The sequence below is a fragment of the Phoca vitulina genome, unplaced genomic scaffold, assembly GCF_004348235.1.
Source record: "Phoca vitulina isolate PV1807 unplaced genomic scaffold, GSC_HSeal_1.0 scaffold45, whole genome shotgun sequence".
NCBI lineage: Eukaryota > Metazoa > Chordata > Mammalia > Carnivora > Phocidae > Phoca > Phoca vitulina.
This window is the reverse complement of record NW_022589748.1, coordinates 6594978-6620715: the sequence shown is the minus strand read 5'-3', so window position 1 is coordinate 6620715 and position 25738 is coordinate 6594978. Positions and strand designations below refer to the sequence as shown.

Below are 25738 nucleotides of genomic sequence, written 5' to 3'. Positions count from 1 at the left end.
TCCTTCCAGGCCTATCCACGGGCTTCAAGAGTTAGTAAGAAATCATTGCTAGGAGGGGAACCAGAGGCGCGGCCCTATATGGCCGGCGCTCCACTCGGAGGTAAAATGAATCTCCAAACACCAATTTCCGGGCCACCTTACATAATCAGGCCTTGGAATGCACTGTTCCGGTGAGTCCAGGTAAGCTCAGCCAGCTGATGGAAGTCAAGTCTACGGGGTGGGGGTGCGGGGAGCGGTGCAGAAACCTCTGAATCAAGACCCAGAATGTGTCTGGTGGATTCACAAAGTGGGTCTGCAACTTAGAGCCCTTTCCACTTCCTTAAAGCACAGGCCGGGCGAGAAGGTGAAACACTTTGATGCCTGCCCCAGGCTAAATCAAAAACAGCTGAGCCAAAGTTCAGGCACCATGAAATTAATGGCATCACTGTTGTATTCACTCCACCATAGGTTTAGGAATAAACCTGCGAGAATCCGAAATGCAGGGAGGAAGATTACTTGAGTGGGAATCAATCATCTCTCCACTGAAATTTCTGACATATCCTTATACGGTATATTCGCCCGATTCATAATTCACCAAAGTTGCTTCCTGAGCCCGAGCACTGCTGGGCTTTCCGAGTAATTGAGACAAATTTTGTTTGTTAAATAAATTCCAGGCAAGAGTGTATTTGACTTATGCACAGGAAAGGAAAGAATTCTTATGTAAGCCACAAAACAATAGCGTTTTATCTTATCTGAGGAACTTATTGCCGCTTGCCTGTGTGTGTTTTACTGCCAAAATAAAATAAATTGAATCAGCTCACACATGATAACATGCTCTTTCCTAACTCATACTAATTGCTTGGCTAATTGATGTTTGTTGAACTTTCTCCATTTCATTGAGTGATTAGGTACAAAGCTAACAGTTGACATCTGTAGACGCTTAACTGGCGTCTGTAATTACTGTTAATGTTAAATAATTGTTAGTTAATTGGAGTGGTAACTGACTGAATAGAATCCAGATTGTGAGGCAAAAAGAAACCTAGTTAAATAAACATACATTTTCAGAGAAAACAACATTTTTCTGCAGTTGTCAGAAACTAGAAAGAATCCAGAGGCCACGGGATGGCCACAGGCTTCCTGCGTGCAGGCAGCTCTCCAGGCCCGGAGCTGACCCCTCTCCTTGAAAGTGTTACTAGAGCGGAGGCCCTCTGTCATAGAACTGCTCTCCTTGAAGACTCTCCAGAGCTGACTTGATGTTTTTTATCCCAACAATTTACTAGGAGTGCGTCTGACTTCCTGAGACAACCAAATACCACAGCGTTGGCTAAACAAAACGTTAAATATGAATGGACCGAAGGGAGGGGCCGGTCAGCATTCAAGCTTTGCGGGCCAATATTGCCAAGTATGGAGAAAGTTCTTTCAGAGAACAGCGGCCATCAGTTTGATGAAGTACGCGAACAGATTTTCAGTGGGCTTGAAAGTAAAGAGAGTGGAGTTTGGTCATCTGACTGAAAGGAATGGATCTGTTACCCTATAATCTGCTCCAGCTCACAGGGGTGAGTGGGATCCAGGGATCTGGCCTACTTTTCATCTGGAAGAGTGGCCTCACTGTCAAAGTTCTCTAAAGCTCTCCAAAACCACCATCGAGACCATTTTGCATGCTCGGAATATCTTTCACCCTTCCCTCAAACTCCAGGGACGGGATCCAATATTTACCCCGGATTTCCCCGTTGTCCTCATCCACACACAAGGTCAGGGGAAGACCAGTCAACAGGCAATGGAAGGAAATCCAGAGGGAAACACTATCCTCACAACATGGAGTATCTTTAGGCCCTTACTGGTTGGTTTCACACTCACTGGAGAAGGCATCTGTTTGCGAGAATTTTCAAGGAATAATTCTATACAACAGATTCTGTAACGTTAAGAGTCTGGCTCCTATAGGAAGGTCAATTTCCATAACAAAGGAGCTGATTGCGTGCTATTTGCAGTGTGGGGTAGGAGGACCCCAACCACTCATAACTCCTTTGTCTGAATCAAGCACCAATTACCCTTCAATAGTATTTAATTTCCCACACGTCAGACATCTCTCTCTCCTAAAGACCCAAGAAATTGCTCTGAAACAGTACAAAGAAGGTCCAGAGAAAAAAAAAGGGACAGTCTATGTCCCTTATCTAGGATTTAAGACATAAAAACGCAACTAATTCAGAGAGGCTGAAATTGGCTCAGTTTACTCTTCTGCACAGGGGAAATGTCCTTTCCATCATGTCCTCCTTACAACAGAACCCAAGACACCACAAGGAATTGTAAGATGGTCTCCATATGTTCATTATAACTGGGTTTCAAACTCTACGTCAATTTGTTCTTTTTAAAGAAAGCTATCCCCTGGTCAACTGTACTGTTTTCACTCAAAAAAGGAAGCACAGGATTATTTTACGGAATGGGTTTTTCATAAGAGCCAATGGTGGCCCTGGAGGTAATAGAACTCTTTCTTATTTTTTTTTGTCACCAAACCAAGGAATTTCCCCTTTTATGTCTAAACATAATGCATGAGGTGAGATGGTCACCATTAAAGAATTTATTAGGTGCCCAGTTACTGAGCCTCATCACACCAAGCAGAACCTATCTCTAGTAACTTTTTTCTCACCCCATCTTCTCGAATCTCCACCAATCTTTTTAGACAGGTTTTCTTTCTATGCTGCTGGTAAAACCACACTGTCAAAAATACCCAAAGGCCCCACTAACTTCAAGGCTCCAACCTCATCTGTGTCCCCTGGAAAACCCTCAGTGCAAAATCGACCCCCAAAGCATAGGCTGTGTGTGTCCACTAGTCTGGTAGGGCCTGGAAAAGGAAAAACAGCTCTGGTCAGAGAGAGCTCAAGCGGGTCCCAGTGTTCCATCTGGTGCTCAGCACGGTGGGCTCGTGTCCACCAGAATTCCCCACAGCTGACCTGGGGTCAGGGTCTTACGGAGGAGGCTGGGTGGGTGCACCTTTGAGAGTCACATTTCGGTAGACCCTGGGTGCTCAGGGCAGGAGGGAGCATGGGATCCGGGGCCTGTCCCCACCTGGATCATTCTCCACTCTAGAACTTCAAAGACATCCATTAGGCTGCTGGGCCCAGCTCTCTAACAGGTAGCTGGGGGGAGACGTGGGGCCCTTCCCTGGAGGGCCCAACACTACAATGTGAGACGTAGGTGAAGGAGAGAAGGGGTGAGCAGGTCGTGGGGTGAGATCATCGTGTGGCCACCTCTCATCTGCCCTACCTGCCTTGGCTGCAGGCCAGATCCTAGAAAAGAGGACTCCAGGGCCAGAAGGGGCTGCGATTGCAAGCCTCTTGTCTTCCCCTAGCCTGGAACATGGACCCACAGCAGGGCTGGTGTCCGGTAAACAGAGGGCTCCACTGAACCCCTGACTCCCAGACAGGCCTTCCCTGCTTCCCTGCTTCTTTCCTCCTCAGGTGGCTCTGCCTTGGAGGACTTTCAGAGTTTGAAAGAGATGAGCCATCTTGGCCAGATGGTCTCGTACAGCCAAGTCCTCATTTTCTGCGTTTCTGCCTTCAGAGCAAAGTGGTAAACCACCAAGGAGGAGGACCCAGAGTGGGTAGGAAAGGGTAACAAATACTGGCTGGAAACCCTCGGCTGATCTCAGGGTTCCTTTGAAGGATCCACAGTCCAGACTTTGGGGTACGAATCTTGTTGCTCCTACAGCAGTTCAACCAGCTAGATACAGACAAGAAGTGAGTCTCTCTCTGTGTATGTTTGTCTCCCTGGAAAAATTAATTTTTCTTTGGCAGATGGTTGAGTCACAAAGACAGAAGGATTCATAAAATTCACATGAACATCCTGTAAACATTTAAACACATCAAGATTAAATAAGGCAACTACGACCTTGATTGAAGTTAAACTTTTTTTTTTTTAAATGTCTACAGCCCTACAACCTGCAATTTGGAGGCTCACCTCCCCACCTCTTCTGACACGGTCAGCTCTCACTGGGCGTGTGGCGTGTTCAAGCAACTGTCTGATTAATTTGCTTTACAATGGGAAATTAAAGGCATCAGAAGAAAGCAATGATTTGGATCACCTAAACACAAGAACATTACTAGTTCTCTATTAAACTGGACAGACTCTATACAATACAAGAAAAAGTCAAAATAAAAGCCAGGGACGGAAGCGCCATGGACCTGCTCTGTCTCAGCCCCTCCCGCTCCCTGACTAATTGTTTCATCCCCACCAGAGACCAGGAGGTTTTGCTATGGTTGACAATTCTCACCTAACGAGGCGAAATGGCTTACTGAAGCTCACAAACAGCCTGAGAGGACTTGAGTCGTGGCCCCTGCAGCTTCAGCTGGAGCTTCGCCCCCAGACTGCCCAGCCCCACATCAAAGCTGCGCACCCCCCTCCCACCACAATCAGCTTGTGAGATTAGCACTGCCCTCCCACGGCGAAATTTTATGGACCAAATCTGCCCTGCCACCAGGCTCAGCAGCATAATCTCACCAGCAGCTTAAACCCACGCTTCTCTAAGGCCAGAACACGGTGGGACTCCCGGGAGGGAGAGGTGATATGTAGCTTTAAACATCTGGAGGTGGAAGCATACACGTGTCAGCTTCCCTGCACTCTTGTCAGGCTGTTCAATAAGCCGAAGCTTGAAGATTTCGCCAGTAGTGCTTGTTACCTAGTATAAATTTGCCCTTTCTTAACAGCGCTTTTTATTGCTCTTGGCTAAGAATACCGGACAGAGACGGGAGACCTGACTCGCAGGCAGGCCTGCCGCCTTGCAGGGGAACTTGAACTTGATGTGCGCGAAGCTGACAGTTCCTTGAAGGCCCTGTCAGCCGCCCATCCAGTAAACCCTGCCACTACCCGGAGTAAAAACAGAGCAAAACCCACAAGCACGTATATACCCTGCACACCTGTCTCGAAGCAATTATTGACATTATCACTACACAACGAATCGCTTTTTGAAGTTGTTTTCCTGATATTTAGCAGTCTGAATACTAATCCCCTTAACAAAACTGTCCCCATGCTTTCCCCCCTCCCCTGCCCCCCTAATCTCCTTCTCTCCAGGGAGGGCGGGGGCTGGGGACCAGTCAGTCGACTTTGCCGCACCTGGATTTGCATTGATGCCTCTCTTGTCATTCATGTTACCAACAGGAATTAGCATAAGGCATTAAGGGAAACTCTGGAGGAGAAAAGAAAGGCCATTTTGATGGAAATAAGGGGCAAAGGAATAATCTGCCATCAACTAAAATGCTTATTTGTGTATGGTTTCCCAAGCAAAGCTTAGAAAAAGCCTATGTTGATTTTAGTGTACACAAAGAAACCTTAATCCTTTCAAGGCAACTAAATCACCCCCAGAAAAGCAGCTCAGAAGAAAGGCACCCTGTCAGGGGGATGACTATTCACAACCAAATAGATGCCACAAATCACACTCTGTAAGTAAACAAAAATAAGAATGTGGGAAACGTTTGATTGGAAAGGGAAGGGGGGCAGAAGTGAGGGAGTTTGGGCCGTGGGGCGGGACTCTCATCAATCACTCTTCAACCTCCCTGAAGAGAGCCTTTCAGCTGGGTGAGGGCAGTGAGGGCCTGAACGAAGGTCCCAGGGCCAGCTCCCACTCTAGGGCTGATCCCAGAGAGGGGAAAGACATTCCAGAGCTTTTTAGAGCCACGGAGCAGAAGAAAGACGGGCAGCCTGAGGTCCCTGGGGGTGGAGTGGGGTGGGGTGGGGACGGGTGGTCACTGAAACACCTAAGACCTTTTGGGGACCTGTCCTGCTTCGTCTCCTCCTCTTCCATCTCCCCCCTTCTCCCACCCGGATCCACCAGCGTCTACTCCATCCTCTTCTCTCATCAAAATGAGCAATAAGCAATTAGGCATTTTTACAGATGAGCACTGTATGCTATGAACTGCATGCATCTTCCTTTATTGGGCTTTTAGCATTATGGATAACAAATTGATACAAACTTTCAGTCCATCAAAAAATACGATGAAATATAAAACTGGAATACTCCATTATGCAATAAAAAAGATAAAAATTCAATGTGACAATAATTCTGGGAGTAACAGCAATCACACAAGCACATACACCTCAAGGGAACTCTAAACATAATGTACTATTTAAAATTGCAGTTGGTTCAAATTCTAAAATAACCCAGGAGCTCAAAATAATTGCACTTGGAAATGCTAGCCAAGGCGAACTATAGGAGGCCGAAGTGGTTTCGAATGTCTCCCCTTTACGAAGGAAGGCCCAACTCTGCTCAAGCGCTACCAAGAATCTTCCATGTAAGAACAGAACTGAAATTACCACAGAAAGCACACCTTTATTTAGCAATTACCATGCCAGCACCTCAATCAGGTTCTACGGTGAAGAGGAAAAGATCGAACAGTTTATGTAATTTATACCTTTCAAATTATACACCTTTGTATTGCCGGTGATTAGAGACTCCCTTACGTTTCATTATTTCCGCCAACACGGCTACAAAGGAAAACTGCCCAGAAACCTATCAGCCAATGATTTAAGAGAAGTTTTCCCTTTATGTACTGTTGTATCATTAGCCTCTCTTAGTCCGTATTGCAGTTTGGAAGAAATTAATGGGATAGCACATATTTAAATTTTGCCCTCTTGCTCGTTTATTAACTTTCCAGAAAGCCCACAGCAGAGTAAGGCTTGGTTTATGACCATAATACTGTGCATACTAAACACCCACTGGTTATTAGAGTCTGCAGAACAAATCAGCTATTTATAGCTCTCTGACTTCTGGGTAGTTGATAAGTAACAATAAAGTTAAGGCATTTTGAGAACTATTATTCTCCATTACCGCTTCTTCCTACATTAAATTAAAGTCATAGAGATAGTAGTGATTTCTTAGTCAAATCAATTTAAATAAGGATTCAGTGTATTCTGTTAAAATAAACTGTTCTTTCATATATCACAGAAGCATACAGATTCTGTCTCCAGCAAAAACACAATATATGAACAGTGGCTCCAGAATGAAAAAAAGAAAGACCATTTGTTTTTTACTCTGACTTCCTAGGCAGTGACAATGAGACAAAAATCAAAACCAGCCATTGCTCGGAATTCAGGTGTCTTACCTTTGTTTACAATAACAGTATTGAAGAGTTTTTCAGAGCTGGCATCTGATGCCTGAAAAACAGGAAAGGGGAAAAAAATGTTATTATGGTCATTGATTTGTTATCAGCATCATCACTACTATGATTTTAAATCATTTCACTACATTTTTAGAAAAGCCCGACAAGGAGAGCAGCAATTTCCCCCAATCGTCCACAAGGTGGTGCTCTTTGACTGCATGAGATAGACCTGCAGTGCAGCTATGTGCTGAGGGGAAAAACCTGATCTTAAAAAACGTGTCCTTATTAGACATATTATCTGTGCAAAACATATTTCTATGCGATGATACACAAAGCCATTCAGCTCATTCACATAATGATTTTGCAATTTCGTTGACAGATCATTATTTTGGAAATGGTACTTTTTTCCCCCTTGATATGTGCAGACATGCCTATTTTTCAATTTTCTTTCACAAACCAGAAATGCCTATTATTTAACGCTAAGCCTTTCCTCACTAAAAAGTGCTGACTAGCACTTGCAGAAATTAATTTAAAGATTCGTCCTATGACCCCCAAGATCCCTGTTCCTTCTAGTAACCAGGATGACCTTGGTGTTCAAACAGAAGCCAGCTGACCTGGCCCACGACCCAACACTATGCCTGCCATCAGCATTATATCCTTTCCATTTTCCAGAAATCGTGTCTGCTAATTATTACAGTGGCTCGAGGAAAGTGAAATAAGCCTGTTTAAACAGCAAGAGTAAAGCCAATGTAAATTATACACTCATGTGCTGGAAAATAAACACAAAGTTGGTTTGGAGGGAATGCTGCAATGTTGCAGAAGCACGGACTATTTCTAGAACTTCTAGATAATTTAAACAATTGAACTGAAAATCGGCATCCCCACCATATAATTTGAAGATGGATCTGCATTTAAAGTTACAATGGCGATGTTGTGTTTATGCTATTTTTGCTATGCAACCCTTGTAAATCACTTGTCTTTCACACTTTATACACAGAGACCCGTGTTTTGACAAAGCAAAGCATAGAATGTTGAATAAATATAGAGGGAACTATAAGAAATAGGGGGAGGGCTTAGCTGAAGTACAGCATATTCTGACTGTGGGGCTGGCTTTTGGGGACAAAGAAGATACTCAGTTTAGCCTTTCTGTGCTATGTTGATGAAAAAGAGATATTCTTGTGTATATCTGGCGAACGTGTTCTAGTCCTCGATGCAAGTGATACAGAGAGACATAAAATATTTTTATTATGAGGATTTTTTCCCTTTCTTTTCCTTCTAAGCTTCCTCCTGTAGGGGTGTTTCGGAAAATTAATGGATCAAGGGAAAAAAGGAATGGATGAGTAAAACAAGTGTGAGACTGCATATACATTTACGCATAAACAGTTTAAAATAAATCCTAGATAGCTTTTTAAAAATTTTTGCAGGAATAAAAAATATGCCAAAGGCCTTCCTGACATCTTAAAGATAATTACATTAAATTGTATATGATAATAGCTTTTCATAAAAATAAGCCGCCAAAAAAAGTGTGGCATGGGGAAGGAAACAAGATATCCATTAAACAAATCAAGAAGATTGTTACAAAGGCAAAAATGACAGGAATAGTGTCGTTACATTGTGATACCAAGTGAGATTTCTAGGAATGGGAGTTTCTCCTGCTAAAAACTCGGAGATAAGAGTATTTCAGCATTCTTGAGCGGAAAAAAGCATCTCTTAGTTCAAACCGGAAGGGCTCTACTAAATTCATGGCTGAAAAAAAATTCCAGCTGATATATTTAAAAGAAAAAAAAAGCCCATGAATGAAATCATTTTAAAACTGAAATAATCCTTGCAGATATGGGGATTGCTTTTATTAAGAGGAGTCTAATGGGCCCAAAGGAACAGGAAAACAAACGACTGCACCCCAAATGCAGAAAACACGGGTAAGGAAAGGAAATGGCTCCCGACTGAGTTTTTCTTTGCACTTGGGCTGTGTGTGCGTGTGCGTGACAGAGAGAGAGAGATCAAATAGGACAGAGCTGCAGGTGAACAGGCCCTTTGGTTGTCTGAAACACCTCCTTGGGGCTGCTGCCTTTGTCGGCTGCACTGGGCTCCAGAGCACACCCTATTCTCAAGGAGGCGGCTAAGTGATCCTACTATCTGAAGCGAACTTAGAGGATGTGATTATTATGATGCCAACCAGTAAGTTATTAAGGAAATAAGTCTGACAGGATATTCAGAGAGGCTTAGGAGCTTGCCTTCTAATAAAAGCTTTCTGAGCCCTTTAATTTTCTGAAACATGCCACAAAGCCTGAAAGGCTGGCTCTTACAACTGGGGAAGGGGCCCTCTCAAAAAGGCCTCCGCAGAAAAACACCCAAAACGACTGCAGTGGGATGCTGGCTAATCGTTAAAGGATTCTGGATCCGTTCTTTCTCCCACCCAGGTGGTCGAAACTATGGCGGACCACTGTCCTGAAAAGTCAGAAAAGAGCTACTTGGCCAAAGTCTAAAGTGGAAACTACAAGAAAATTCTTTACATTTCCTCCATGAACTTTCCAAATTCTTCTTCCCCCTTTCAAGCATTTGTGCAAATTATTTGGCTCCTTGGGTCTTAATCTTCAGGACGTTTTCTTTTTCAGGGTTTTTAGGGGAAAAGTCTGCAATTTCTTGCATTCCCTGGGCCATTTTCCTGGCTGATTTTTTTTTACTTTTATTGTTATTTCTTTTCACCAGAACGTCTAATGGAAACATGGTGAGCGGAGAGTTAGCAGGCTAGTGGAGCTTTCCCGTCTGTCCCTTTTTTTTTTTTTTAAACACAGGGGTACCTTTACACGCTAAGGACTTCTAGATTTTACCCTCATTTCGTTTCATCCCCCTGGCTCGGTTTTGGAGGGTGAGGGCGGGAAGTGGCTGCATCTAAAAATGACAGAAAAACAAAGCTCTCTCTTGGCTGCTTTTATTGGGGGGGGGAGGTAGATTTTTTTTTAATACTAAAAAATTATTAGAGGCCGTAGTTGGTGTTTAGAGAAAAGTTAGTAAGTCAAACAGATTGGAGGAAAGAGCGCGGAGAAGGAGACAACGAATAAAAGCCTTCCGTGCAGACGGGGGTGGGACGCGGCCGCTCGGGTTCGGGGGCCACCTTCATTCCCTCCGGCCGCAGACCCCGGGGAGCCCTCCGCACCCGCACCTCGGGAAGAGGGGACTTCCCAACAAGAAACGAAAAGCCTCCTCGAAACTTAAGCGCGAGTTCTTTCAGCAGCTGCCGCCGAGCCCGAGCCCAGACCTCCTTTGGCTTCCCTGGGCACCGCGTGCCGGCCGGGATCCCGACCTCCGAGCGGCAGCGCCACGCCGCTCCACGGTCTCCGGCCCGAGCGGGCGGCGGGCCCCGGCCCCGGGTCAGCCGGAGCCCCTCGGGACGGGAGGCGCCGGGCCGGCGGAGCCCCCCCCCCCCCCGCCGGCCCTCCTGGGCACGACCGCGCCGCCGCTCCCCGGCCGAGGCCGGCCGGCCCACGGAGGAAAGTACAAAGGCGGGCGACCGGGCCGCGGAGGGGGGGGAGGGAGGGCGGAGGGAGGAGGGGTGACGAAGGGGGGCCCGGGCGCGCCAGACGCGAGGCGCCCGCCCCTGCCACCCCTGCCCGCGGGCCCGGCCGCCGCAACAAAGACCCCCGACCCGGCCGCCTCCCTTCCGAGCGGGGGCGGCGAGCGAGGGAGCCGCGCCCCCCGGGGCTGCATTACCTGGTTGCAAAGGGTTAAGCGGTCCTGTCAGCCCCAAGTTCATGGTTTGGTTCCTTAGCAGGGCTCACGATGGGGGATCGGCAGAGACCAGGGTAAAAACCAGCCAAACACACGAAGAGAAAACGCCCAACTCCGACCGGGCTGCGTCCGCAAGTCTCTCCTCGGTTCCTCGCGAAAGTCTGAAAGCGGATGCACGGGACCCAAATCCGTACGAGAGCAGCAGCCGGCGGCGGCCGAGCGCCAGCGCCGCGCACACATCCAGCGCGGCCGAGGCCGGACGCGGGCGGCGGGCGGCGGGCGGCGGGCGGCGGGCGGCGGGGGGAGCGCCCGGTCCGCGCCCGCCCGCTGCCTCCGGGCCGCTCTTGCGGCGCGCGGGTCGGCCGGGCACGGCGGGGACCCGAGCAGCGTTCCCGGGCGGGCCGGCGGCCGGGCGAGGCGGAGAGGAGCGGCCCGAGCCGCGGCCGCGGCGCGCGGAGCTAAGAGCGAGGCGGCGGCGGCGGCGACAGGACAAAGGAGACCATGTGCGGAGGGAGGGAGGAGGGAGAGGGAGGAGGAGGAGGAGGAGGAGGGCGCGCGGCGGCGGCGGCGGCGGCTTCTCCCCGGCGGCCGCCTCGGGCTCCCCGACTGCCGGTCCCGCCTCTCCAGCAGCGCCGCGGCCCGACTGGTCCTGGTCCCGCCGCCGCCGCCGAGGCGCTGGAGGCAGACGCTCCGGGAGTCTTTATTCGGGGCCGATCTCGCCGGGCGCGGCACCGGAGCGCTGCAGCGACCGGGGCGCCGGGCGGGCTGCGCGGGGCCGACGGCGCCTCCTGGCCGGAGCTCGCGGGCGGCGGGCGGGCGGCTGGGAGCTCCCGGGGCTGGCTGGGCTCCGGCCCGCGCTCCGCTCGCGGGCGCCTGCCTCTCCCGCCGGCTCCCAGCTCAAGTGAATTCCATCGGCGGCCGCCGCCGGCGCCGCGGGCTCCCAGGCTGGACGGGTGGCAGGAGGGGGCGGCGGCGGCGGCGGCGGCACGGGGGCCCCTCGCTCCGGACTTCGCTCCCCGACTGAGCCGAGCGCGCCTCCTCCAGACGCTCGCAGCTCTCGGAGCGGGACTTCCTCGGCGCGCCGAGCCCGAGCCGCCGGTGCCGCCGCCCCTCCTCCGTCCCGCCCCGCGCGCCCCGCCCCTCGCCGCCCCTCCTCTCGGCCCCGGCGCCGGGTCGGCCCCGCGGGGGCGCAGTCCCCGGGCGCGACATCGACAGCTGTCGCTTCCCCCCCGCGCCTCGGGCCCTGGGTCCCCACGGCTGCCTGCCCCGCGGGCGGGCGCGGCGGGAACTGCAACGCTCCTCGCCCTCCCCGCAGTCGCCGCTTCCAATATCGCGCCGCGGCAGGGAAAGGCCACTAGGCCCGCAGCCTGGGGTTGGACTGAGACTAGGCCAGTCTCCGGTGCAAAGAACGGGCTCTCTGGGCGTTGTGAGGGCTTGCCGACAAAGCGATGTATTAAGTAAAGCGTCCGCACACAGTAGGTGCTCAATACAAAATAGGAAGTACGCTATTGAAAATGAAGGGGGGGGTCAGAGTCTAGCATTAGAACAAAAAGGTCTTCATCTAACCTCACTCCTACCATGATCACAGACTGAATGCAGTTGGTTAGGTCCTAGGGACAATCGAGCCCATGAACGGGCCATTTACAGACACACACCCCCCCCCCAACCCCTTATTCTTGAAATCCACTGACACTTGTATGCCCCACGGCCACAAAAGTGGAGCCGCTCGGTTCCCAGGTCCACCAGATGTAGGGAAGGGATGAAAGCGATGCCACAGTCTCACTGAATGGGCAGCAATGACTATCACTCTAACATTTATCACCACTGTGTACTCCAGTGGGTTGGGTCTGGAAAGGAGGGTGTGGGGGCTCAATGCCCATGAACTTGGCGCTGGGTGGATTCCCCTGTGCAACCCACTTCTGCCAGAGCATACCCAGCTCCCTTCTGTCTAGCCTGGTAGCCCCTCTCCACAATTCTGGCCTCCTTACCCGCTTTACCCGCTCTCTTGACCACGGAGGCCCTGAAAAGGTACTAGGCCATACATGGGGGTGGGGAGACCCGCTGCAAGCATCTGGAGTTTTAACTCCATGTCTGCAGCTTGGCAGGGCAGGAAGAGTTGCTGTGATTTTCCCAGCACGAGGGAAAAGAAAGGGACAAGCAAGGCCTAGCTCGCACCCCGGAGGGTTCTAGGGTGGAGTGGGCGCACCAGGGGGAGCGAGGGCAGCTTACAGGTCCCGATGTCCCTGCTGCTGCCACTGTTACCTGGAGTGCGGCAGAGCAGAGAGGGAGGAACAGGGCTTGGGAGAGACGTACATCACATACAAATGCCATGGAGACTGGCTTCAAGCAATAATGTCCCTTCCTCACCTCTTTGAAGTTCAACATCCATCACAGTTTGATTTCATGGCACTCCTGAAAAACCTCTCAAGGGGGAAAGGGGGGGTGCTTGCTGGATGGCGTGTTTTTCTTTAACCTCTATACACAAGGAATTTTAGAAATAAGGGGGTCTCTTCTCTCTCTAGCCTGACCCCCTCCCCAACTGGTAGCACTATGTGGTGTTTCTAAAGACTTTTTTTTTTTTTTTTAAGATAGGTAATAGCCATTTTTCTCCACCTCTACCCCCAAAGAAGTCAGAAGGAAGGGTGCCTCAGCCAAAGACATAAGTTTGGACTTGGATTTTCCAGTTGCTTATGAGAGGTCACAAAACCCAGCTGAGCCCCTCAGGCTAGGGGCATTCATTCTGAAGCTGTTTCTGCAGTAAGAAGATAGCTCAGAGGCAAACATTAAATTTTCAAGATAAGACATTAAAGTGTTGTTTCTTTTGGAGCAATCAGAATGGGACGGTTTTCTTGTCTTGTTGCTCTAATAAAATCAATATTACAGGGAAGAGATTGCCAGAGCTCCTGCCAGGTCCCCCACAGGGTAAACGGAGATGCACAAAAGCGTGGGGAAACTTAGCTGACCAACAAAAACAAGCACTTAGCCCTCCACAGAGCTTTTATCCGGCAGCCTTTCTGACACTTCACCATGCCTTGCATTAGATCGTCATCTCTGATTATCAAGATTAGACCTCAGAAAAGCCTGGGATAAATCTGCATGTGTCCCCGTCTTTTGATGATTTGTAATCAGGAGGAACACGGAAATGCCAATGGCCAAGCCTCTCGAGAACGCACAGAACTGCCATGTGCATGCTGTGTCCATATTCGGTCGCCCGGCGCCCGCCTGTGACCCTGGCCCCGCCAGGCCACCACCACCACCGGGCTGGCTCCCTTCCTCAGCCTCTCCCCAGACACGTGGATGAGTCCGTTTTGATTGGTTTCCAGGTTGTTCTATTCCCCCTCCTTTCTGGAAGGGCAGGGATCAATGTCAACATTGGAAAGAAAGAGGTACAGGACAGCGGCAGAAGTACGAAGAAGGAAGAAGGAAAGGAAAAAGAATGATCACCCAGGGTGGCTGGATCCCGGTCAGACGTCTGACTTTCAAGAATCCAGATTCATCACGTGGTGGTGGTGGTAGTTGTTTTTCCTTGAGAAACGTAGCTTCCCTTTATTGTCATTTTCATCTAAAGGTGACTGGCAGGGGCGCCTGGGTGGCTCAGTCGGTGGTAAAGCTTCCAACTCTTGCTTTCGGCTCAGGTCCTGATCTCCAGGAGACTGATCCCTGAGTTGGGCTCCAAGCTCAGCGTGGAGTCGGTTTAAGATTCTCTCTCCCCCTCTGCCCCTCCCCCCAACTTGTGCACACGCTCTCCCTAAAATAATAAATCTTTAATAAAAGAAAAAAGGAGGCTGGCAGCCACTATGTTATATTCAGAAGGTTTAACATACCAAGCACTCATGGCTTCTTAACATCGCTTTCCCCCCATGAGCCAGATCTAAGGGGGGCAAGTCTTTCAAGGTGGGTACCCTAACAACGATGCAGATAACAAGAATATGGACCCAACGATCTTTCCAGCGTTAGATCAATTATTTCAGAAACAAAGCTGAATTTACAGCCAAACTTAAAAACAAACAAACACAGACTAATCCCAAGCAAAATGAAAATTCGGAGTCCTCTTTCTCAAGTCTCAAAATATAGCTAAAGATTTGTTTTTAAACTAATGGCGGTTCTTCTAAATCAATGTAAAATGGCAAAGTTTTGAAGCTTAAAATGTGATTTGATTCAATTTGTATCACAAATGACCAGACTGAGATTAAACATTTTTTTTGGTAAAATATTTCTTATAAATTCTGGCCTTCTGTGGAGCATGGTGACTCTTAGGGGTGGGGTGGGGTGAGGTGGAGGGAGTTTAAGAAAGAGAAAGAGGAAGTCTTTATGAAAATGTCCTTGAGCTTCTGTATTTTATTTATTTTTAGTAAACTCTATGCCCAATGTGGGTCTCAAACTCACAACCCCAAGATCAAGAGTCACATACTACATTGACTGAACCAGACAGGCGCCCTTCGAGCTTCTATATTTTAAATTATGTGGTATAAGAAGACCACTAAAGACAAGTGATAACACATGATTCTGTCTTCAAATGGCCTTGGGAAAGAAGTCACCCCACTTGGGTTATTTCTGTGTTTCTAGGAGCTTGATCTTTTCAAATTCTAAAGCTCTTCAAGCGTTGGAAATACAAGTTTCTATCCATTCTTTGGGTAGAGGTTAAGAGCCAGCGTCTGGTTGAAATCGTGACCCTGTTGTTTCTGAGCCAGGAGACCCTGGGAAATATCTCTTTACTCTCCATGCCTTAGTTTCTTCATCTTCATCTGAGGTATGGGGACAACAGTACCCACACGTCCAGGGTCGTTGTCCGTAACGACACCTGTCCCTTAGTAAGTGGCTCTGTGTGTTGATTCTCATGATTGAAGATGGCACTCTTTTTTGATTCCTGTGGAGGTCAACAAAACCAAAGTATATTCTAGTCCGGCCCCAATGGCCATTTTACTGGTCATGCCTTCTACTGGATTCTTTTGACGCGAACCACCACAATGATAATGAGAACCACCACGAGAACCACCACCTGAACATCAAAAACGACACCAGTCCTAGAAAACACACCACCTGTATGAGGTAGCCCCACTCACACAGGCAAACAGTCCTTTCAGATGGAGACTGGATAGCTTGGGTCACTAAGAAGGCTGGTGGGTTGGGAACAATGTGGATCTTGATAGATGATAAAATCCAATCTTGAGTCAAGCAAAACGCCATACGAGTTCACCAGGCTTCGAGATGTAATCCACCTCCTAATGGTGAGAGCTTCAACTTCTTCAAACGTAAAATAGTGTTCATCCCAATTATGTCATTTTGATGTGCTGAATTGTAATTTCTGACTTAAACAGGCCTACGCTGTGATCTGTGACTACAGGAATGGTTTCTTACCGGTACAAAGGCATGTTTTGCTTTTTTTTTGTTCCTTTTCTTTGTGGGGGATACCCACCACCTCTCAATGCGATTTTAAATCCGGCCATGGAGGACTAGGTCTCGCACATCTTTATTCACACCAGACCACAGTAGCGGTGTAAGGAACAGACAGGAGCCTGGAGCACTCAGCACTTTATTATCTATTTGTCACCATATAATGCTAGCCTATTCCCCGTGATATGCCTTCTTTCCGAACCGACCTGGTTTCTTACGGACATAATTCACATCTTGGAATTTGTGGACCTGTCCGGTACCCAGCGCAGTACTGGGAGACCTAGCCATCTGATGAGAGAGAATGAATAGTTGGCTGAGGTTTTCCCAGCCTGCTGGTAAGGCTGGGGGCGCCTGACAAGCGTGGGGGTACCTGATGAAGTGGAGGGAGACTCAGGGCAGAGGACACTGCTGAGAAGCCCAGAGGGACTTGTGGTTTGCCCGGGGGAGGGGGGGTGGGGGGGCTGCTCCTTCCCAATGGCAGGCGACCAAGAGTCCTCGCTTGGAGAACTGAAGTCAACAGGTTGCTCACCACCAGCAAGCAGGAAACGGCCCCCGTGCCAACATTGTCCTGCTTCCCACCTCTGTTGACTCCTGACATTACGCCTTCTGTGATGTCCAGCCCAGATTAAAACTCTTTCTGGGTCCTAGGGATTTGTCCTGCATCGGCCAATTCATTTTAAACTGTAGATCATGATTGCCTCCCCTAGTGATGCATGGCTAGTCAACCTTGGGTGGCCCTAAGCCCCTCTGCTCCGTGCCCCCCCACCCCTTCCGCATAGGCAATTTTAAAATGGAAGCTTCATTACTTATCACTCTGAAAGGAGGCTACAGTATCTCATGCTCTTACTGTTGTAAAGCAAAAGCCTCTACCATTATAAGCCTGTGTTGTTACAGTTGATCATGGGGCTGCAACAAGAGGGAAGTAAATAAACCGAACCGGGTTAGTTTATGATGCATACTATTGAGATGCAGGGGGGAATAAATATTTTCCAAGTATAGAAGTCAAGAAAAAGAATTTTACTTTCAAACTTCACAGTGCACTATAAACTACAAAGGGAAAAAAGTATAAGGCCCATAAACTATCTCTTACTTAACCACCAAATCTACATTAAAATATTAATATTCAGAATCTGACAATGCCACAAAGAAAGGCAATGAAAAATAAAAATAAATCCAGCCTCTGCTCATGTCGCCCAGGGGCATCTCATTTTTTGCTGAAGAGCATGAGATACGGATTCTGAGGCTGGGTCTTCCTGGCTCTCACCTGTGCTTTGGTCACCCCTTGGTGACACCATTCCATATTGGCAGGGGCTTGTCATCTGGGGTCTAGAGACCCAATCTGATATGGAGTTGAGGTTCTAACAAGTGTGTCCAGGACTTTCTTCACTGTATCATGTTCTGCCAACTGCGTGACAGGGTGAGTCTTGATTCCTCACTCCCTTGGCCAAATCTGGAATTCCATATACCCTCAGTGCTGAAATATGTCAGTTCTAGATCGAAGTCAAAATAAATTCAGATATCTACAATCTAGAGAGGTTCCAAGATCCAAAGGGTCATGGTCAGGTTGTCTCGGCTGCGCTAACAGAGGCAGGATATGTGAGTAGTTGACCTTCAGAGGTTTTGTAGTTTGAAAGGTGACTGACACCCTATATTAAGGTCATCTGCAAAAGTAATGTGAGAAATGCTGGCTGACTGCATGTCAGCATTTCTTTCCCTATAACCTTCTCTCAAGGGGTTTGCTCTTTTGCCCTGGGAAAATGTAACCTAAGGTATCGATAATCTTTAGGACCCCGGAAATTCTATTCTTCCACGTCTACTAATACACATGGACCTAACAAAGCTTTTGTGCTTTCGTTTTAGCTGCATTTGGTACTATCCTGACGGTCCAAATATTTATTTGCAGAAATTCTTGTTAGGCAAGAACACAACATTTGTTTCTACTGTTTCGGTGACTCATTCAGTTGCTGGGGTACTATGTGGGCAGCTAGAATAGCAAAGAATTCCCTTGGTTTAGCTTCCCTGAAAACATTCCTGTTGATGAATGTTTCTGATTTTCACCCTTATTCTGGTCTTAGCTGCTCTCCCTGTCCCTTGCATACTGTCAGCATGGAGTGGAGAAGTCTGACGTGGCCGTTACAGTAGACTGTCTCTGTGGCTTTATGAATCAAATGAGCAGAATTTGGGAATGGTCAAGGGCTGTGCAGACACCGGCTGCTGGGATCACATCCTGCTGTTACTTAGGGGAAGGGCAAGCCTGCACGCCTACAAAGACCCATTAATTCCACTCTGGTCCTGTATAATCTCCGATTATAGACCTCTGCTGCAAATTAATTAAATCAGCAATTGCTTCTGCTCCAAACTACACGTTATCTTGAGGGTTTCCTTAGGGAAATACATTCAAGACAATGTCTGACATGTATTACCTGTTTCTTGGCTCACCTCTGGACACGGTCATTCCTTTAGGGGCTTACATTTTGGAGAGCAAAGATTCAATCCCTTAAAGGCCAGGACTGTGCCCTAACACCCCCGCCCCCACCCCCATCATCATTCTCTTTAACATCTACTACAGAATGCCTTGTGTGTAGTAGATGGTCAAGAAACAGTGGTTAGATCAATGAGTTAATGAATGAATGACGACATCTCTGCCAACGAAAAGAATGAAGACATTATCTCAAAAATAAACTATAAAGACCTTTCCACAAACTGCCACCAGTTTAGGATTTCACAGAACACAGAAACCCTCCATCATAAGGAAAACATGAGAACACATGTAAATTCTCTTGAAAATTGATTATTAATTAATCTGCCAATCGTTGTGGTAGCTACACTCTAAATTTGGCCTCTAATACCTCTGTATGTGCATGCTTTTCTCCCACGAGAAGGCGGAGTTTACATCCTCTATCCTGGAATCTGGGCTGGACCTGCAACTCTCTCGACGTGTGGAACACAAAGGAAGTAATGCTCTGGAGCTTCAGGGCTCAGGTGTTAAGAAGGCCTGGCAGCGTCTGCTTCTTTTTTCTTGACACCCGGTCACCATGTTGTGAGGAAGCCCAAGCAGACCCGCATGGAGAATTCAGGCCTCAGGACCAAAGACCTAGTTGAGTTCCCAGCCAAGGGCCTGTAACAACTTGCCAACCATGTGGATAAACATCGTGGGTTTGGCTCCCCCAACCCAAGCTGAGCTTGCCTTAGCTGAGGCCATATGGAACAGAGAAAAAGTGTCTCTGTAGAGCCCTGACCAAATGGCAAAACAGAGAACAAATACATAAATGTGTTTTAAGTTATTAAATTTGTAGTCTGTTATAAAGCAATAGGCCAGTGAGACAACCATCTAGGTCACTCCCAACATTCAGAAAAAGGAAGCAGGTGAGAACATGGCAGGATGAGATGAACCACAAGCATCACCTTTGCTTTCTTGCCTCTGTGAGGGAATGATGGGGACCCTGAGGTTAGAGGAGGAAGGCGACTGAAATAAAGATAAATAATGTCAATGCGAAAATCCTGAAATCAGAAAAATCTTGGCCAAAATACGGAAAAGTTTTCCATTTGATAAAGCAGAAGAAAACATAACATGACTATGTTAATGAAAGAATAAATCTGATCTCTCCCTTTCCTTTTGGAGGCTGCGAATGTTTGCAAAACTAAAAAGTCTTTCGTAATCCCTTCTTTTATCTAAAACAGATTGCAGTTTTAAGCACTGCCTCATGAAACTGCAGGTTCAAAGGAACCTGAAACCGAATTAGCATAAAATCTGGAATTCTCATTTCCACCAAATGCACAGCTGCCATCTGACAGCTCTTCTGTGATTTCTGGTTTCAAATAGAAACTGAAAGTAGCTGAGGTGGCACAGGCCAGGGCTCCATGAGCCCGTGCTCGCTCCCTTCCACGAATTCACACGTTCGAGAGTCTCCCTAGAACCTGCGGATCTGAAATGCCCCCGCCATGTGGCTGTGTGCCCGACAAACCAGCAGGGAAGCGGGGACAGTTGGTAAGGAAGGCAGGTTGGGGGTTGCTCACATGATAGAAAGACTTTGCTACCACTTTCAGGGGTGTGAAATATTTATAAGTAAATTCACACAAATCAGAGTGAATCTGCTGGGGCGGGGCGGGGCAGGGGGGAGGGAGAACACCCTTTCCCAGTTTTTACATCACAAATGCCAAGAAACCCACACTCCAGACACCGCAGTCTAACCACCAGCACGAATGCTGATTCCCTTGCATGATTCACTGAACACTTCCGGAGCTTCCTCTTTAGGTAATGACAACTCTATGCCACTACATTTAATTCTGGAAAACCCAAGGAGGGCGGCTTTGCCTCCTGCTGAAATATCATCACCCCTGGGACAAAAAAGTCACACTTCTTTTATAGAAAAGGGGGAAAAAATAATATGTATCTGATCCCCCTGAGGAGTACAGGTGCCGGGAGAGGATTTTCTCACCCCCTAGTAAAGAGGGTGGATTTGCCCTGAGCTGTCCCAAACTTCCTCCTCTGATCCCCCTATGATCAAGTACATGAATTCAAGTGACAGCTGGTGGGGCTACGACCATAGCACAGGAAAAGCAGGCTGCAGCCGCACAGGAAGGAGAAGCACGGGCTGCCCTCCCTTCCTTGCGTGCCTCTCCGTCCACCGCGCCCCACTCAGAGGCCATCTGCTCCCTCCCGAAGCTGGCCGTGGCCGTGGCCGTGGATGGGGCCGGCGCGATGGGGCGCGGAATTCACAGGGAGGCCAGTCCCGGGCTCACTTTCACCCAGGTCCGTGCCTCCTTTGAAGTTCCCCTACTGTTAGTGCACAACTTTTCCCATTCTCCAGGAGAAGAAAAATTTAGTGAGCATCTGGTATTTACACAGAATCTTAGAGCGAGTTGACGGATTTAATTACAAGTGTTAGTAAAACAGGAAAATTGTAGCCAGGCTTTCAAATAGCCACTCGCCTCTAAGGAACAAGACTTTTCCTTTGTGCTGCCCATAAAGAAGGCGATTTATTTCCCAGCCAGGAGTTTTCTTGGGAGAAGGGGCCGTCCGTGAAAAGACAGCTGTTGGCTAGTAGCTTTTATTTTAATGTGCGGTGCAGTGCTGTCCTTCTTATACAAAGATCAAGTTTACAAACAACATTCAACGAGGCTGTATGCTCGGAGTTGTTTTTCTGTTCGCACTGCCGGTGATGGATTTTCTCTCTGTTACCAGTGCTCACTGACAGCTGACAACATGCATTTGTGAAATGACTGGCTGGGTTTAAAGGCACAACATAAGGCCAGGAAAATGATTGCAAATAACTGACCTACCCGAGGATTAGAGAACTGACCTGATCCTCACTGGCAGCAGGCTCTGGCGAGTTTTAATAACTGGTTGCAAGTCTACTGAAGAGCATCACACACAGGGAAGGTTAGGCTGCTACAAGAGTACTGGACCAGATCGGCAAGGTCGGAAAACCCGGGGTTTTAGAACAGGTTCCGTCCCCACTAAGTTGTGGCTTTGGGGCAAAGTCATGAAACCTTTTCTTCACCTTTAAAATGCCTAACAGGTTGGGACGAATAGTCTCTTTCTCTTGCTGTCTTCCAACGTAAGATCTTGTGATTCTGTACGGTCTATGATCTAGATTATAAACAGAGAACAGTCTCTGTGCTGGAAGGTAACATTTTCCTCTTTCCATTTTCTTGGAGTTTACGTTATTAATATCTAAGTAGGACATACTGTTTGACTTATTTTTTCTGGGGTTTCTACTCTCTTAGAATTTCCTGATAAATCAATGAAATTTCGAAGCATGCTCTGGTTTGCATTTAATCCTTCCAATGGGTGAGTACAATTTAACTTTCTCATCAAAACAGTCGGGGCTCAAGTGAGCCTCAAGCTCTGTGCCTCTGTCACCTGGTACCACGGGCCCATTAAACATATTTGTCAGCTTTACGTTTTAAAAGCAAAACCAAAAGGGTAAATGTGTCATCACATACTTTTTAATCTGAAAGCCACAGGGGAAGGAGTTCAGAAAGAGAGAAAGAAAGAAAATACACCCTCCCCTAAGCCCCTCACACACACACACACACACACTCACACACAGACCCTCTCCCCGCCACCACACACACATCAGAACACCACCAAATGTGAAGCTGGGCTTTGTCTTCATCAGACCATTCCTGGCCAAGGCAATGTGCAGACCACATTGGGAACCAATTTAGTCATTTCTGACTTCTCAACAATCAAATAAAACAATAAATAGCCTGAACTGGGCTTGAAGGGGAGCAGGACCACATGTATTCCCTATCAGGACTTTTTTTTCCCCCCTAACATGGAAGTTTGGCTTGAAAAGAACTTATTGCACAGACACATGTGGCCTCAATAGGATGGATCTTTAACTGACAAGACAAATTCCAGATTCAAGCACACTATATCAGGATTTAAATCCTCAGAATTTGGTAATGGAAAGTTTGGGTCACATTAAGGGCTGTGGGATCCAGGAGTAAGATTTAGTTTTAAATTAGCCTCTTGAGCAGCCTGAGAACCCCCCTAAGAAGCACCATATGTCTCAGATTGCAGCTTTTTCCTTCTCTCTTGGCACTTCCCTTTTGATGGACCAGAAAATCCCTGGATTCAGACTGCTTCCCTGTGTATTTAGTGTTGACTCCCATCCTTAGAATTGACTTTTTTTTTTTTTTAGCTCTTTTAAAATGTTTCCCAACTTTTCATTTTGAAAAGTCTCAAACTTCTAGAAAAGATGGAAGGATGGTCCGAACAACACCCAAACCCTCTTCATTTATGTTCCTCGACTGGTAACGTTTTGCCCCAATTAGTTTATCTCTCATTACTCTCGAACTGTATTAAGACACACACGCCAAGGGGTGTCCATTTACTTATCTACTCCCTTAGGGTTTGTGTGGGAGAAAGGCAACCTTCCCCAGATTTCCTTCTGGCACTTTCCTCGTGGTTGCTACTCTGAGTGGTCAGCATCTAAGACTCTGATTGGGTCACGTCTACTGGTGGACAGAGTCCCTGTGAATTGAACCCCCTCCCCCGCCGACACAAGTGTGATTAGAAAGTCTGCGCACGCTTGCTTCTTTCTGCTTCCAGGATTCGTGATGACTCCGCTCAGCTGAGGGGGCCTAGACATTGCTTTGGGCTTGGCGGTCAGTCAAGAGTGAAAGTGGGCTAAGGGAAAAGGAGAGGACCTGCTCTCCTGGGTAGCCGAAGGCACTTACTTATCTTGCACGGACTGCAGAGAGGCTCGTATGGGGGCAGTAGGCATTCACCCAACTAACCACATAGCATGGTATTTGACTTTCTTGTCATTGTTTCTTCATCTGTATGATGGACAGGATACTGTACCTACTTCAGGGTCGCTGAGTTTTAAATGAGCTAGCACATAGTGAGCTCTCAGCAGATAGAGCTGGTACTGTCGTCCTTACTATTCCTTACAGGCCTTGCTCCCTCAGACACCCCTCTGAGGAAGAGCTGATAGGTGAGGTGAGATGTGGACGGACGTCTGGCCTTGTTAGCGTCTTAATCTCGTCAAAGCCTTTCCTGAACTCCACCAGTGTGTGGCCTACTGTATGCTCCATTTTTGGACAGTATACTAAAAGCTGTTCATTCAGTAAGACCACTTTTACTGAGTATGGACTATGTGCCCCCCAAAACCCACCCCGAACCAACCCGAATGAAACGTGTGACTTGCCCTTACAATGTAAGAGAGGCCAGAAGACAAACACATGGAACGAGAAGGCGGAACCTGACGGTGCCCTGGGAGCGCGTGGAGAACGGTGACTCGCAGGAAGAAGCGTGCATCGCCAGGAGAAGGCAGTTGAAATGGGGTGGAGGTAAGGTGAGGCGAGGAAGAAGAGGCAGGGAAGGGGGATAAAGCAGGGAGGTGAGGAGAGTTAAAACTTGGGCAGCCAGTCAAAATCAGGAATACGGCAGCAGGAGGAGGCTTGGTGGGGAACAAGACAGTGCTCGGGACGAGCTGAGTCTAAAATACCATGAGCAAAGCCCAGCTGTGGGCAGGAATTCAGGACCCAGCACAGGCGCGAGGGCTCAGAGTCACTAACAAGTGAGGGTGTCCTGTGCAGAGAAGACGGGGCAGGACTTCCCGGGGCCAGGCCGTGGCGTGGGAAGCAAGCCGAGCCAAGGACAGCACCCAGCCATCCCGTGCTGCCGGGGCCAGGGAAGGAGCAAGAGGGATGGCAGACAGGGAAAGTGTCACGACAGAACCGAGGAAGGGCAAGATGTCCTGGGGTGCCGAGGGGACTCAGAGGTGGAAAATGCACTGGAGGTCCGGGAGGACAAGGCCCGAGAAAGGACAGAGGGCTGGTAAGGCAGCGGGTCTCCGGGGAGTAGCCAGAGAGCAAGGCTGCGCCGGACCACAGATCAGCAGTTAGTTAAGTGAATGATGCGGTAAGAACACAGATGTAGTAAGTACAGACTCTTGTTGCGAGGTGCCACGGAAAAGCGCTGGAGAGACACGGGGCAGGGGTCCGTTGTCAGTGGTTAGTGGTAGAGGGCAGGAATGTGGCTCCTTGCCCTTCCAACTGCCGCCTGCAATTTAATGTGCTCCTATGCTCGCTCTCCCTCTAGGAATATCCCTGCCCAGGGCCATTTTATACCTATGTACATATAAATGTGTTTCTTAATAAAGAGGAGTAGCCATTCATGCCAGATCAGCAGTAAATAATCCCAATGTCCCGTACTTTGTATTCACAGACCATTTTGTCCACGAAGTCAATGGAATCGTGAGGACAAAGAGACCTTTAAAGCATCACGGTAGTTGGAAAACGTGGTTGCAAATCCTTCCCGTCGCGAGGTCTACACCCCCCTCCCTTGACTTTGGCAAACTCATTGAAAGCTTTGCCTCAGGGGCAGAAGTGGTGCCATTGCCAAGGTGAGGTCAGACGCGTCCTTGCTGCTTTCTGCCTTTCAGGAAGCTGCCCCCCAAACCCAGCTGCCATTTTGAGAAGGCCAAGCCCCATGGGAAGGATCCGTGGAGGTGCCCCCATGGACGGTCCCAGCTGTGCTCAGCCCTGAGTCACCCCCACCCAGGCACGGGATGTGTGAGGGAAGTCGTCTCCAGATGATCCTAGCCCCTGGGATTCAGATTCAAGTCACCCAGACATCCTGGAGCAGAGACCAGCCGCTCCTGCTGGGCCCTGTCCAAATTCCTGACCCACTGAATCTGGGAGCATAACGAAGGGGTGGTGGTTTTACACCGCTAAGTTTGGGAGTAGATAACTGGAACAAACACGTCTTTAGATATGGATTTCCCGCTTTGTCATGGGCATTTCCCATAATCAAGTCCTTCATTTCTGAGGCTGTTTCCACGACTGGGCGCGGGGGTGGGGATTAGTTTGAAATACTTCTGTAGGCCAGGCCACACCAGAGGTCCGTAAGAAGCTTACTAATGGGACAGCAATTGCCAAGGTGAATTGTAGGGGTATGGGAGATAAATCACACCACATACCAGGAGATCTTACCCTGTCACTTTTAAGAGAATCAACAAATGCAAAAGAACTTGATAAATATTTTCCATAACAAAACACAGTTGGTTGCAATGGGATCCAGCTCTGTT

The 25738-nt window shown here is 48.3% G+C and overlaps 1 protein-coding gene across 3 annotated transcripts in view; it reads right to left on the bottom strand.

The window, feature by feature from the left end:
• AUTS2 (activator of transcription and developmental regulator AUTS2) overlaps window positions 1-25738 on the bottom strand; it is a 1108223-nt gene that overhangs the window by 74766 nt on the left and 1007719 nt on the right. For all 3 annotated transcript variants that reach the window (XM_032430787.1, XM_032430788.1, XM_032430789.1), the window contains one exon: window positions 7071-7122. In XM_032430787.1, coding sequence (XP_032286678.1) covers window positions 7071-7122 — 52 coding nt within the window. The remainder of the gene's footprint in view (window positions 1-7070; window positions 7123-25738) is intronic.